General features: G+C 38.0%; 1 protein-coding gene across 4 annotated transcripts in view; it reads left to right on the top strand.

The window, feature by feature from the left end:
- Positions 1-15,738, top strand: part of eif2b3 (eukaryotic translation initiation factor 2B, subunit 3 gamma) — a 70,560-nt gene that overhangs the window by 27,306 nt on the left and 27,516 nt on the right. For all 4 annotated transcript variants that reach the window (XM_057858257.1, XM_057858258.1, XM_057858254.1 and 1 more), the window contains 4 exons: positions 323-482; positions 3,164-3,275; positions 8,489-8,578; positions 11,865-12,001. In XM_057858257.1, the coding sequence (XP_057714240.1) occupies positions 323-482; positions 3,164-3,275; positions 8,489-8,578; positions 11,865-12,001 (499 nt within the window). The remainder of the gene's footprint in view (positions 1-322; positions 483-3,163; positions 3,276-8,488; positions 8,579-11,864; positions 12,002-15,738) is intronic.

The following is a 15,738-nucleotide window of genomic DNA, read 5'->3' as shown; positions in this document are numbered from 1 at the left end:
TTGGGTGTTACTAAGTACCTGAGATCCAATAGTCAAAAATCCCCTTTCCTCATAGTCACTTTGGTCCGAAATAATTTTCAAACCTCTTTTGTGTTAGTTCATCTTTTTATTTGCGTAATTTAATACAATAATATCAGAAAAAACTGTTGCTTTTTCAGTGGATCAGAATAGGTCAATTTGTTAATACTGAGTGGGAACTTCATTTTTAGTGTGCTTTACATAAAAAAAAACAAAAAAAAACATAGCAGATCCCTTATTTTTTATTTTATATTTTATTTTTTTTACAAAAAGAAATTTTGTTGTTGTTCTCTCGTCTCTTTAGACGGACATCTTGATCTTGAGTTGTGATGTGATAACAGATGTAGCACTTCATGAGGTGGTCGATCTTTTCCGGGCCCATGATGCAACACTGGCCATGCTGATGAGCAAAGGCCATGAATTCACAGAGACGGTGCCAGGCCAAAAGGGCAAAAAGAAAACGGGTACGTAAAAAGGCATACCATTTTCTATATGATACTAGACATGTGTCTGTTAACTGTTTCAAGGTATACCCTGGTATGAAGGTATCACAGTTTCAAAAATTTTTCGTTTTGAATTTTTAAATTTCCGTTTTTAAATTTTCCGTCATACCGTTACTACGGTATTAGCTATTTTTGTGTCCAAAAGTGATAAATCCCTTGCTTGCAGCTGCAGGCCTTACCTCTCCCCCTCTGGTTGTCGGTCAATGACTCAGAGAGTCAGTTGTGCTACGTGATGGCTGGAGGAGGTGAAACACCTGAACTTTTCCCCCATCAAAGAAACCAAAGTCATTGGTATTTGTATTTGTATTTATTTTGATCTCCATTAGTTGTAACAGGTACATCTACTCTTCCTGGAGTCAATTCAGCCTGCTCCGTTCAAACATTTACACCAGTGCTTGCCTCACCAACCAAAATGCATACAGAAAAAAATAACAATAAATAAAAACCCACCCCCTCCCCTCCCTCCCTATCCATACACTCACACACACACTCCTACATATAAATGCACATATAGTACAGACATACACATTACATATATCTCTATACATATCTATATATTACATGCATGTACATGTACACATGTACATGTACAGAAAAGACCTAGTTTTTGTTTTCCTGACGTTCATTGAAATGATCTGGCTCATGGCGGTTAGTTATTTCGATTCAAAATTCATTACTAATAAAATGTCTCTTCAGAAGGAACTTAAACTGGTTTTTACTGTTTGCAGAAATAATTTCAATTGGCAAAGTGTTCCAGCCCAACATCGCTCTATACATGACTGAACTTTTTCCATGGTTTGTTTTGACATGAGGTTATATGAATCTACCCCCCATGGCATGACGGGTTTCATGTTTATGTTCATCAGAACTTTGACATAATTTATGGAAAAGTACCTTTGGAATTTTAGTCGTAACAATATTTCTAGTAAAAGTAAGCAATGAGGCCGTAAATATGTCTTTAACTTTTAGCCAAGACAATGTGTTGTGCATCCAGTTTACATTAGTTCTGAGTGGACAACGAAGCACACATCGAGCTGCTCTAGTTTGGACAGTTTGTAAAGTCTTTATATGTGTTATAGCAGCACATGACCAAATCTCAGAGCAGTAATCTAAGTGCGACAACACAAGTGTCTTTATCACATCTGCTGTCATGTTGAGAGGCAGCATCTGAGAACATCTTCTTACCATTGAGAGACTTTGACCCATTCTGCGAAGTACTTTACGAATATGTTCTGACCATGATAGTTTATTGTCAATCTCAACACCAAGAAGTTTTGTCACCTGTAACTGTTCAACACTAATGTTTTTGACAACCAGATGTAGTTTGGGTTAAGTTAACAGCATATGTTTGGTTCCAAAGACCGTACTTTTTGTCTTGTCAACATTTAGGACTAGTTTGTTATTCATAACCCAATCAGAAACAGATTTTAACTCTTCCATCAAAACATTTTGAATTTCTTCGACTGTAGCTTGTGATGAATAAATGGTTGAGTCATCAGTGTACATGGCTATTTTTGCTTTTTTTAACACCAATGGCAGGTCATATATAGAAAACAGGAGTGGTCCTAGGCAGCTTCCCTGTGGTATACCACAGTGAACATTTTTCCAATCCGATAAGCTCCCTTTAAAAAAGACAGCTTGCCTCCTGTTTTCAAGATAACTCTTAAGCCAGAGTAGTGCTGCTTGACCAAAGCCAAAACATTGCATTTTTTTAACAGGAGGTTGTGATCAATAAGATCAAAAGCTGAGCTAAAATCCAGCAGTACCGCTCCTGCCAGCCTTCTGTTATCTAATGCCGTCAGCCAATCATTTGTCATCTGTGCCAACGCTGTAGCAGTTGAATGCCCTGCTCTGTACGCATGTTGGAAATCTGTGTTTAAATTATTACCTGAGAAATATTCTTGAATTTGGTCAAAAACAATCCTTTCCATAATTTTACTCAGAGCAGGTAACAGACTGACCGGTCTACTGTTAGGACCACAGAAAGGTATGGCTGCACTTTTTGGTAATGGTAATTGGTAATACTTCGGGTACAGAAAAGTTAGAGATGGCCAAGGCTGAGAGGAAGAGGGCCAACAAACATGTAAAGCATATTTGCGGAGGGTGGCTGCCAGAGGAGGTAATACCTCCAATATGATTTTGCTTTATTCAAAATTAAAGGTCAGTATGAATGAATGAATGAATTTATTGTCATTTATGTCAGTAAATGCTGGTACGAACATTTCCCACCTGCTAAGACCGTTAACTCCAGCGTGTTTGGTGTGTCTAGCGGTGGTAAAACAAAAACAGAAATTGGACAATAATTCAATTATTTTGTTCTGATAATAATAATTTTGAGCTGTGGCTGAGGGTTTAGGCTCACCTGAAGGACTGCATTTATTTTATTTAGAATATTTCATTAAACTTATGTTCCAATTTGCTAATATGTTGTTTTGAAAAACAAACATCCTGATCAATGGTAAATAAGTTGTTTTTTTTTTTAATCCAGACATCTCAAATTAACACGTTAGAGCTGTAATTGCAATACCGTGATACCGTGATATTTTTGCTTAAGGTTATCATAACTTCAGAATGGCACATGCCAAAATGATACATTTTGTCTATTCGTATCGTAGTCGAATTCACTTTTTTCTAATTTGCAGGTGAGCAGCGAGATTTTGTAGGTGTGGACCAAACAGGCCAAAGGGTTTTGTTTATGGCCAATGAGGTGGATCTGGAGGACGGTCTATCAATTAGAAAGTCCATCTTGACCAGGTAAGTAACATAAATCATCTTAATGCTGTCAATTTAATACTGAAATTGGCGTCTACATTAATAGATAGGTGAACTTGTCCAGTATACAATATAAGCAGTTTAAAATTATTGCGCGCACACACACACGCACACACACACCTACACACACACACACACACAAACCTACATTACTGTATTCCTTTTTATTAGGAGACCAGATGTTTTGGTTTCTAATCAGGATTTCTGTAGCTGGTGTGTGGGATATTTGTTACAGGAAGGGAACGTGAGGTAGGCTTTCATTTCCTCGTCCTAAAATGCTCGAATGTGCAAGAGCGGCGTTTTGGGAGCTCGTAAATACTTCATGGAGCCAAAGCCACTGTAAATTCTGGAAAATGAGAGGAGGGTCTAGAGCAGCTGCTTTCAAGCGTTCCTTGCACAGGGAAGTCCTCAGCCACTGACCTCACACACACGCACGCATATTTTGCTCATGCACATGATCGTCGTAGAAGAATGCTTCTGAAGAACACATGAATATAACCAAGACATTCATATTATGATGGAAACTGATGGAAAGAGCATTCATTTGGTATGTTGTCATGTGTGTGATCCCACAGCTAAACTTTTTGGGCTTCCATTACAGGTCTTAAAACCTCCATCTATTATGCATAAATGTCAAAGAATTATAAAAGAGCAACATATAAAAATCAAACAGCACAAAGTATTTCTTTGTCAGGAAATCAGAGACTAATTTCCGGAGTTTGGGATTTCTACTAGCCACTTGTGGGTTGTTTAAATGTAGTGAGACTGTTTTACACATCAGTTCCCTTCCAGCACATACACGTTTTTATCATCCCCCACCTCCTTTTTTTAATGTTCACGTATAGTTTGTCTGACATTTGCAATGTTAATGAGTTTTAATTTTATGTCCTTGATTAAAATTAGACCTAATAGGATCAACAAACACAAAAAGTGTTATTGTGACATTAGTAAAAATACATTCATACATACATTACGTTCACTTCTCCAGGCATCCTTATTCCTATAAAAATAGCCCTACAATTAGACAGAAAAATAAGATATTTTTTATACTGTTTTTTTTTTTTTTTTTTTTTTTTTAATGTATTGTTTCATAAGCCCTAAATCTTGGTCCATTGATGTCTAATTAATACAATCTTAAATTATTTGCTCATGTTATTCTCATGATTAGAAATGGTTGGCTTTGTTTGAGAATATCATAGCATCATGGCAGTGACTGTTAAAAATGTTGGACCAGTTAGATTTTTTTTCATCTGTTTCCAATGATGGCACAAAAACTTAATTAACTCACAGCCTGCACCTTTCAGTAACGGAGCGATTGCGTCAGTGCAATAACTACATTCGTAGGCAACCTGTTATCTCAGTTATATATAGTGTTTGTTAGGTCACCTTTTTTGTATACAGTATGTATGTGTACAGTATATTCTGTGTAGTTTTGTGTATTTTAATCTTATCACCGAATTAAAAAAATTAAATTGGATAACATGGCATTTAGGAGATGTGATGGCTAAAATCTTAGATTTGGCAAACATGACGGCCCGGCTGCCATTTCTTATTTTCCTCACTTGGCACTGAACCTTTTTGTACATGTTTGTTTCATTATGTAACACAGGCAAGGATCTAGCTCAGTTTCCGGATCATCAGTTTGCCAGACTATGCTAGTTCCACCAGCAGTAGACCATGTGTGAGTTTAAGCGGATTCAAAATGAGAATAAAAATAAAATGCATTAGACTATCTCGGAATTAGGGGAATCATAGGCATTTTTATTAAGCAGGCTATGACCAAATATCCTAACTAAGCCCCTCAGCCGTGTTGGGGCAGCCAAGGAAACTTGACCAATGAAGGCATTTGCAGTCATTCTTCAACATCTGACTCACCGTGGAGGTCTTCTTGCGAATAAACTATACGACATACCGTACAATTTAGAGCAAGAAATGGCGACCTGTGGCTCTTCTCATCACCCGAGGTTCTTAGAAGAACTTCAGTAGTTGTCATCAGTCCAATAATTGTGTCATGCTTGCCTGCCGAGGGACAAAATATCTGTTTCTTCCCGCCAGCAACTTCAGTTGCACTTGATGCGACCACAAGACATGTAGGTGCTTGTTATAATGTGAAACCCCTATAATATTGCCCTTAGTTTACCCACCCGCTGTATCGCAACTGGAGTAATAGGTCTGGTTCCTTTGACCGTTTGGTATTTAGATATACAGTGTTGGTGATGTTTTTTTTTTTTAGTTTTACAGTAAAGTTCAGCCAGGAGCGACAGACGGTATAAAGCAAACACCCTTCGATACAACAGTTATTGATACACTGGTCAGGAAATCAATCTGCGATATTCTGCCATGCAGCTATTAAAGAGAGAACCAAGATATTTCGTAATGGAAAAATAACCATTTTTATTTTGAGCTAACTTTTGTCTTCCTCACAGACTAGGACAATATTTCAGTGCAAAATGTCTGTAAATGTATACAGCAACACTTTATTATTCCAACATTCTTGTATACAAACGAGTGTCTGTCTTACATCATCGCCTGCCATTGGCAACGATAGATGTCCAATTCATTTAAACTTGGAGGAATGACTGAATGCTCATTTTTGCGTGCCATGGTCGAAGTTAATTGGATGTCTAGCGTCTTAACTGACATCCAATGTGTTGAAATGGACACTTCTCTAGTGTAAAATTGTAGTAGCAACCTGTTGGTTCCTATATTAAACAATGACACATTTTGCATATCGATAACCTATTGGGATACACTGTATCATGTCAATAGATTGCCACACCCCTAGTCTAAACTGGGGTTCACTTATTATTTTACTTTATTTGAATCTTTATGTTGGACTGTCGGGAGTTTGTTATGAGCTTCATTCCCCCTCACTAATTTGGGTGTTAAAATTTAAAATTTAATTTTATACACATCCATTTCATGAGCCCTTTGTGTCAGCATATCGTCGTACAGAAGCACCTGTTCTTGGTATCATCCTCCACCTTTACTCCCACATGTCGGTGATGAACAGCGATATCACAAGCGCAGAGTCCAATTTCCAAGAGAAGCCCACAACACACCTGTGTAATATCTTATGAATAAATACATTGAAAACACACACAGAGCCGGCCTTTGTGTTTGCTCGCGCACATGTGGTTTAATGCTTTTGAAAATGGCATCACACAGAGAAGGAACGCACACAGTTTGATGGATGGCATTTGGTTGTAAACGTGTGTGACCAAGCAATCCTCTTGAGTCACACTTGTCAAACTGCATGGAAGTTCTGTTTTAATATCAATGTTAATTTCCCTGGACAAGTTATGATTAAGTTGTTCTTCTTCCATTGAACCAGTTCAACTTCCTCAATGATGATATTCCCTCAGAAATTGCATGCAAATGGAAGATTGATATTGTTAAGGTGAAATCTCAAAGTGAAGAATTAACAAAGAACTGTAAGGATGGTTAATCCATTAAAATATAGTATAACATAATAAATTTTGGATTTTTTTTGTGAGAACTATTATGAAAGGCGTACTCAGCCCAAGATCATGAAAAAAGTATTGATTCATGGAGTTGATTTTTGGTGTAAACTTTCCTAACAATAAAATTGCTTGGTTTTGTATAATTATGCCTGTAGTGAATGTAAATGCGTGTTAAACCGTATATTTATTTCCCATCTTAATCCAACCAGGCCATTTTCAGAGGTGTGTGTATTGACCCTCATGACACGACCATTTCACCTTATGTGTTTTTTACAATTAGAGCAAAATCCAGAAAAGCCTCTCTCTCTCTCGCTTGGCGTGTTCGAGTACTTCGGCATCCCGCAAGGGAGAATACGATCATCTCGCATCAGCAGAATCTCCGTTTGCCCACCTGCCTCTCATCCTCGTTGTCTAATTTTGTATCGAAATGCGTCCGAATCTCTTGTGCTTACAAGTGAACATTAACCATTTCCCCCAGGAAAGTGGCAACAAATTATTTATTATTTCTCTGTGGCACGGCAGCATATGCGCCACGGACTGGTACCGGTCCCCGACCCGATGGTTGGGAATCCCTGCTGATTGCTATTACAGGACTGTATTATGCTAAAAATATCCAAAAATCTTTGAATTTAGATCAGAACACTACGACCTATTACCCGTCCAAAAAGCATGAGTGCCCTCTAGTGGAGAAAAAAACATTGTTACCACTGTATGGTATAATGGAGTCATGTGCCGGCATCTCCGGCAAAAATAAAGTTAATATGTAGAATAAAGTAAAAAGTATTGTGTGGTAAAATTACTCTAAGAAGTACATTTTTCTCTAAAAGATACTCAAGTAAATGTAACGGAGTAAATGCAACGTGTTACTACCCCTTCCGCAAATAGTTGCAGACCTTCTGTCTCAATTAATAGTCATGCTCAGATCTCAGACAAGCAGTCAGGCTCACGGACATGGCGCATTAGTCATTTTAAAGTAGTGGGACTTGCCAGACATTCTTCGGTTCTGTTTTGGAAATGAAAATCAAGGTTTTCGTGTCAAAGCTTCACCGTGCATAGTGAACCGCCATGTCTGCTTTTCATTTTGTCAAAGCTGCGTGATTGTTCTGTGGTAATGAGACACAGACCTTTCAAATCAATAGCTTCCAACCAAATACAATCTAAATAACTAAATAGAGTGTGTGTTGGAAAATGTATTACAGCCGTGGTCTCTGTGTATAACAACAGTTTGCCGTCTTCTGTTTTTGGGAAGGGGGACCCCACCCTGCCGTTTTTTACGATCGAATAATAAACGGGGGGTGGAGGAGGAGTATGAGTGTGGCATAAAGGGGAGAGGGTGGATTTGTTTCTTGAAGCCTGAAGGATAACGTGGTTTTCTTTGGCTCTCGCTTCATAAATGTCACGTTTGTTTGTGTACGACTCCCCCACCTATATAAAGCTGTCTCCCCCCCCCCGGTTACAGCCTCTTGGAACCACGGCCAACCTCTAAGGTAGCCTACACAGGACAGTAGACAAATATGATCACCCTCTTGGCTTTAATGTCAGTCTCTAACTACGTCTGGCTTGCATCATGTAAGCCATCCTGTACTGTGACAGGGTTTGTAGTGGAGAAAGAACCATAAAAACGTGTATAGCAAGAGTGTCAAGAACATGTTATTTTGTTTGTCAACGCTTCAAATAAGTGATTGTGTCCTATCCTAATGTTGACTGTTCGAATGTCCGATGTGTCTGCAGACATCCAAGAATGCTCATCAAAACAGGCCTCATGGACGCTCACCTTTACTGCATGAAAAAAGCAGTGGTGGACTTTCTAACGGAAAACAAGTGAGTTCAGCCATTTCTTAATCAATCAGCAGCATGGTGTTCCCTGTATAACCTTGTGTTTTCTTCCCTAACATTCTGAAATGAAATTAATTTAACAAACATTGCCCAGACATGAGCGCACGATCACCGCTTAATCTGTAGCAAATGTTAAAGAGGGTTACAAATAGTGTGTGAGGCTTTGAAAGGTCCTGTTAGCAGGGTATTCTACCAAGGCGTTAATTTGTTTTACAACGTGTCACTGAGGCAGGCTGTAAGGCCTTTAGCCTCTAAAGTAGAGCGGTGTCACCTGGCTGCCCACCGCTTCACAGCAGTGGTTGGACCAATCCGAAATTATCAAAGATTTGGCCTCTGCCGTGGAAATATGTATTCACGAGGTGTCGTTATTGAATTGGAATCACCCATGGTTTTATGTTACTCCACAGTATAATGCATGAGTGATGCTGATTATAGAAATTTCTAGAGTTGTCCCCAAAACATTTTGCACCGGAGTTCAATTCATCTGATTTTGAGGATCTGCCAATACCACTGCAATTTATTATCTTTTTTACAAAACATAGCTTTTGGTCTCTGTTGGCAATATCCTTGTCCACCTTGATTATTTTGTTGCTTTGTAGCCATTAAAAAAAACTTCTTAGAAACACAATGTTTTTCACCCGATTCTAATATTCTAGAGATGATGGGCCCGATTTCCAATCACGTGAGCGGATCGGGGACATCCCTTATCCTTTTACCTCTGGATTATTTGGTAGCTTGTGACCCTTAACTCATTCACTACCATTGACGGTGATTGATGTTATATTTATTTGAACTGGAAATGCTGGCATTGAGACATCTATATTTCACTGCTATTGACGGACTCGGCTCTAACAAATCAGCATTAACGCAAGCCCTCCCAGTGAAAATGGATTGGATGTCTACCGCCACTAATGGCGGCCAATAAGTTAAAACTAAAACAAATACATTTTATAAACACGATCTTTTCCACCCGATTCTGGTCTTCTGAAAATGCTGTGATTTTTGATCAGGTCATCAAATCATGACATCCCTAAAAGATTCTGTATTTGTAGCCTATTTTATGTCAAAGCTGTCCAAATGATGTTTCTTAACGTTCCTGATTGTTTTCAGGATGTTGCTCAAATTCCGGTATTGTGAAATCTGCAATTCAGTATAGTAATTTCTAAAGAATTCTGATGTTAAAATGGAAATTAAAAAATAAATAAATGGATAACCACATCAGCAATGGATAGTAAGGGTGTAACGGTACATATAATAGTATTGAACCGTTTCGGTACGTGGTGCTCGGTTCGGAACGGACATGTACCGAACGAGTCTCTGACTTAATAAAACCCTTACTTTTCGAGGCTGTGAGTTGGGGGTACAGTTTCTTTATGTAGATTATATTTACTCCATCTTCTCTACTATAATGAGGACCAACACGGTAGGACAGTATAAACCAGAAACGTCAATGGCGCGACAACATGGCCGCAGCAAGAACGCAGTGAAACGCGGGCGTTAGAGTCAATCAGCCAATGCACACCAGTCGCAGTGCGGCCGCATGTTAGATGCGTCCCAGAAGCGGCTCAACGCGACGCACGCGAAAAGAACGGCAGAGTTTATTATTTGACGCGAGACGCGGCCCTCCTGCGTCAATACTACTACCAGTAGCTAGGATCGGGCCGGAAGTCACTCGTGTAAAAATACGGTGGATCCGGTCGATTTTCAAAAATAATATGCAATCGTAACCTACTTTTTGAGTCCATCGGATCTCTTGAGTGGTAGCTCGGGGCACAGTTGACTTGTCTTTGTTGATTTACTGCTGTCTTCTCTGCTATAATAATGACCAACACGGCCCCGTGTTCAATACAAAACCCTCCTACCACAACAAAACAAGTAGGAACTAATATTCACATAGGACCTAAAGTTATACAACATAAAATATACAATATAAATGAATACTACATCACATTTGTAAAATATAAACACATAATAAAATAAATAGCCCATTTAAATAAAATAAATTGAAATGAGCTAAAACACCTGTAATTAAATCATAAGAATAATACACACATCCAGCTTCCACAATTAAATTTATTAATTTCTGTGTGGCGCTTTAACTTGACAAAATCCACCAATAAAGCTTTTGAAAACCGTTCATAAGAAAAAAAAATGTTTCATTGAGGCATTTCAATCTTTGTTATTGGGATTGCTCTTCTCTTTAGCACAGGACTTTTTTTCTTCTTTCTTTCAGAAAGAAAGCTGACCAAAACGCGGGGTCTGAAATTGCTGTTGGATTATCTTTAAATACCTGCTACTTTTTAGCAGAATTCTAGCTTTGTATAGGCTAATGTTCCTATTGTTGAAAGCACAAAAGTGTGTAATAAACAACTAGCACATTTTTATTTTGCATTTTGTTTTCTTACTGTACCGAAAATGAACCGAACCGTGACTTCAAAACCGAGGTACGTACCGAACCGAGATTTTTGTGTACCGTTACACCCCTAATGGAGATTTACCAGATTTGGTAGCTGCTTGTAGTCACAGCAAACATCAGACGAGGAATTCATCCTTTGACTGCTTCGCCAAAAGACACTCATGCAGTAAAATTCCAGCAGCAAAACTTTTTTTTTTTTTTTGCAAGAACTCCACGAAAGAAAATCTGCTTGTCTTGCTCTGATGCCATTTCAAAACTCATCTCACATGGCCAAGTCATCTAAATGAAGCGATAATTTGCCAGGTTTTTACATCTTCATATGCAGTTGCTATAGATCGTTTAGTTATTTGACTCTCTCGTTCTCCCTTTCTCTTTCTCCACGTTCCTCCTCCTTTCCCTCCAGAAGACACGGACACAGTAACTGTTGTTTTTCTCCTGTCATTCACATGGAAATTCTAATCCCCCTTTAAAAGAAAGTAAAGGAGAGGAGAGAGGTGGGGTGCGGGGTGTTGGAGAGGAGCATTGAGCACAACACAGTGCTGTGCAGAGAAAAGATGTTCCTCCTGATTAATCATAACCTCCTCATAAAATCATGATAGGTTCGCTGACAGTTTTTTTCTAATTTTACTATTTTTTTTAAAAATCAACTCTAAAGAGGCAAATGTTTGAATGGTGATTTATAATACTTGAAGTATGTATGTTGAAGTAAGTATGTTGTTAAAATCACGTAAGGTTTACAAATTCACCAAATTGAACTTGGCAAAAGCTTTTTTCATAATTCTAAGAGTGGTAAAATAGTGACATGCCTGCTTTACATTATAGCTGATCTAGGCTTCCTCCTCCTCTTGACTGCAGATCTATTTCATCAGTCCGCGGTGAGCTTGTGCCATATCTGGTGCGCAAGCAGTTTTCCAAAGCAATGAGTCGTCCAAAATGTAAAGATGACACTGATGAGCAAAGCCAGAAGAAGAGTGACAACTCGACAAACAATGGTGGGCATTTCAAACACACAAGGAGTACTGTTTCCTATTAAAACAAACATTTGTTCTGAATTGCTTTTACTTTATTAGCAGATGTAGGGATTTATAAACATGCTTATTGAATTTATAGTCTGTCTTGATACCATATTTTGTCATTAGTAGTAGTGGTTATTTATTCTCTGCAGATTGAGGCAAGTGTCTATTAGGGCGGTGAGCTTTAATCGTGTAATGAAAAATTACTACAGAATGTGTATACTTTGTGTTTTTTGTTACGATTTAAATCATGTTTGTTAATGGTTAAAATATTTGTGTAGACATTCATCACCGATGTCACTTCTTGACGTTGTATGGGCCATTCATGCGGATAAGCATTCATACTCCAGAGGAATCGGCCGGACATCCGATTCTTATCCATATCCAAATCGCATTTGGACTGTTCATACTGCATGGACAAAATCAGACGTGTCACATATGGGCAAACAAATCGGAGTTGACCTGAAGTGTGAACATAGCTTTAGAGAAAAATGCAAAGATATGCAGCGAGCAACAAAAAATATGTTGGAATGCCAATAGCTAAAAAGATGCCATTTTCACAGAGCATCCGATCATCAAAATTGCAACATATCCAATATTCTAACGGTACCCCTTGTTACAGTATGTGTTTGTACAGTCATTTTCTAAATAATACCAATCGAATGTGACTAACCAAATTAATCCAGGTTTTCAGTATATTTTTTGTTGCTACATGGCAAACAAGTTACCCTGTAGGTGTAGTAGATTCCCAGAAAACCAACAAGACCCAGAATTCATGATACACACACTTGCGCCGATGCAATTGGGCAATTATTTGAAAAGTACGTGCCCTTTTAATGAGTGTTTCAACAAGACAATGACCCCAAACACAAATTCTTACAAAAACCTGAACATGCAAAGTCTTGGTCCCAAACCAACAAAATGAATGTTATAGAGTGGCCAGCCCAATCTCCAGACCTTCATCCAATCAAAAACTTGTGAGATGACATCAAAAATGCTGTTTCTGAAGCAAAACCAAGAAGTGTATGAATTGTGGAATGTCGTGAAAGAATCTTGTAGTGGAATAACAGCTAAAAGGTGCCATAAGTTAGTTGGCTCCATGCCACGCAGATGTGAAGCAGATATGAAAAAAATGTGGTTATACAACTAAATAGTAGTTTAATGATTCAAAGGATTGCTAAATCCTAAAAACAAAAAAATAGAAAATAGTTCTGAGTTTGTAAAGTCAACGGCAGACACTTTTTTTTTTTTCTTTTTTTTTTTTTACACACCCCTTTAAACTAGTTGCCCAATGGACCTATCACAAAGCCCTGCCCCGTTGTGAAACTGTTAACCCAAGGCTATGTCAAATTCTCTCAGTGACAGATTGAGTGAACGAACGATTTATGGATGATGGCGGGAGTTCAAATTTCTGAATTATGGCAGAGAGGAGACCCTTATTATAGACAAGTTTCCGAGGTACTTCCTCTTTACTTCCGTATTTCTACTTGCGACTTCCGTTTTACACTTTCTCTAACCAAAACAACAGTGGAGCTGGAGTGGCATTACTCATCAAAATCCTTCAAAAAAGACAATTTGGAAATGCCGCATCCATCTGCCATCATCACGACATGGGAGGACAACACGAAGAGATGGCTAAGAGTCGCCACAACCAAAATAGTTTTGTATTTTATTGATTTAATGTCAGTGGATGGAAATGCAATGAGGGACTTAAAAAGCTCCCAAGCATCAAGTTGAATGTGTCCTAATACATGAATATGGGATTAATTTTGTTCATGAATGCAGATGTGGAACCAAGACAGTGCCACCGCAAAGCAATAACAGGTACAGTTATGTTCAATTTGACTACAATTCTGTGTGTTTTGTCACAGCTGAGATATCATTAGCTTTGCATTAGCTTCAACGATAAAGAAATGGAAAACACACTCATCTACTACAAGCTTTTTACCCTAAATGCATAAATTCAAGAATTGCACGTTTTTGTTTTCAGGTGGAAAACGCTCTTAGGCAAGGGATGTCATGTCGATGTGCCCCACAACAACACTTACATGGATAGACATATATCGAGACTATGTGCATTCTACCTTGATGACGGCTGGCTCAATTTATGCTCCACCTTCAATAATATTCTTCTAATAATGTTATCAATTGTGATTTATTGACCTGTTTTTCACATGCACCAGTTATTTTAAGTAAAACAAGAAATGTAATCATGTTGTCTGAAAGTTTTATTGCGGTCAATATCTGCAACAGAAAGTCCCGGAGTCTCCTCTACGTCGTGCCGAATCCGTTTTTGGAGATTCAGTGGCTTCCTCTGGTTTGATTTTGCAGTTTAAAACTTTGTCTAGTTCGACATGGTGTTCTATCTAAACCAGAAGTCTGTACCAGAAAATGTCAAAGATGGCGCCCCCCCAATTTTCGCCAAGGAAACTTGCCTATAATCGAGGTGAAATGCTACCACTCGCATCTTAAAAACGATAAGACCCACGGGCCGAATAATTATCAAGCTATAAGGTTAGCTACTTAGTAAGTTATGTCATATGTTCTGTCAGATTTTTCTCCCGAAGCTTTTGTGGCGATTAATAAGCAGTCTTTTACATTCAGTAGGATTCTCAATATGAACTTGAATACGACGTAAATAGATACTCAACATTGAGAGAGTGGCATGCATTCGACTTGACCGCATCCAAATGCTGTGTGTGTGAGTGAGTAGAAATGTCCTTTGTGTGCGTCCGTGACCAAACGTAAGTACATCCTCATTTTTTTATATAGTATAGAAAGTTTGTGGTGTTTACTTTGGACTTTCATTGCTGGGGTCTTGACAACTTAGATTGGTTATGTTTTATTCTATGTACTAGTATAGTGATAGGCTAGTTAACAAGTAGGCAGTCAAATGTTAGCAAACTAAGTTCATAGTTAAGTCTATGTTTTTACTGCATGCTATCAAATATATATGTGGCTGGAAACCACTTAGGTGACTGAAGTTCCGCTCTGAGATCCCCAATTTGGCCAAATTTCCAAAATTGTCCTATATGCATGTGTGATACATCATTAGAAAGCTTAAAATCTCAATTTTCTGGGGGATGAAAATTTTTGAACAGGAGGGCATTTTAAAAGAAATTTAAAAAAAGAAAAAAAAGTTCATGCAGCAAAACCTTAACTGGAGGTGAGAGCATGAGAGAGCAGAATTAAAGACGACACGATTTTAACGAAATATTATCGCGTACCTACCTTTTTTTTTTGGATCCAAAAACTCCATGTAGCATATATCACCGAGTGTCAAGACACAGCTGTGAATGGCCACAGCCGGATTTTTGGGGGATTATATGGGTGAAACATGGTAATATAACATGAGTCGCGATGCAGGAATTGCAGACATCAAGGAGTGGTCGAGATTTTCTTTTTCAAATATTTACCCTTTTAAACATTTTTTTTTCTTTCATTTTTTCTTTGTTTGGATCAATTATTTATCATCTAAAATATTGGGGAAAATGTGACTAACAAAAAAAATGCAATTAAGTGATTGTTATGAGGTAGATATCTGTGACTTATTTACAGACACAATGTTTTTCATTGTGATGTAATTTGTTTAAAAGTTTAAAATATGCGAGTGAATAATTTTTTTAAGTCGTTTTTTTTTTAAACCAAATATTAGACATCAATTAATGATTTTAAGCTAAAAATGACGGCCATTTCGAATAATAAATATAATTCTT

Source organism: Corythoichthys intestinalis, chromosome 14, assembly GCF_030265065.1.
Source record: "Corythoichthys intestinalis isolate RoL2023-P3 chromosome 14, ASM3026506v1, whole genome shotgun sequence".
Lineage (NCBI taxonomy): Eukaryota > Metazoa > Chordata > Actinopteri > Syngnathiformes > Syngnathidae > Corythoichthys > Corythoichthys intestinalis.
This window is presented reverse-complemented; position numbering and strand designations above follow the sequence as displayed.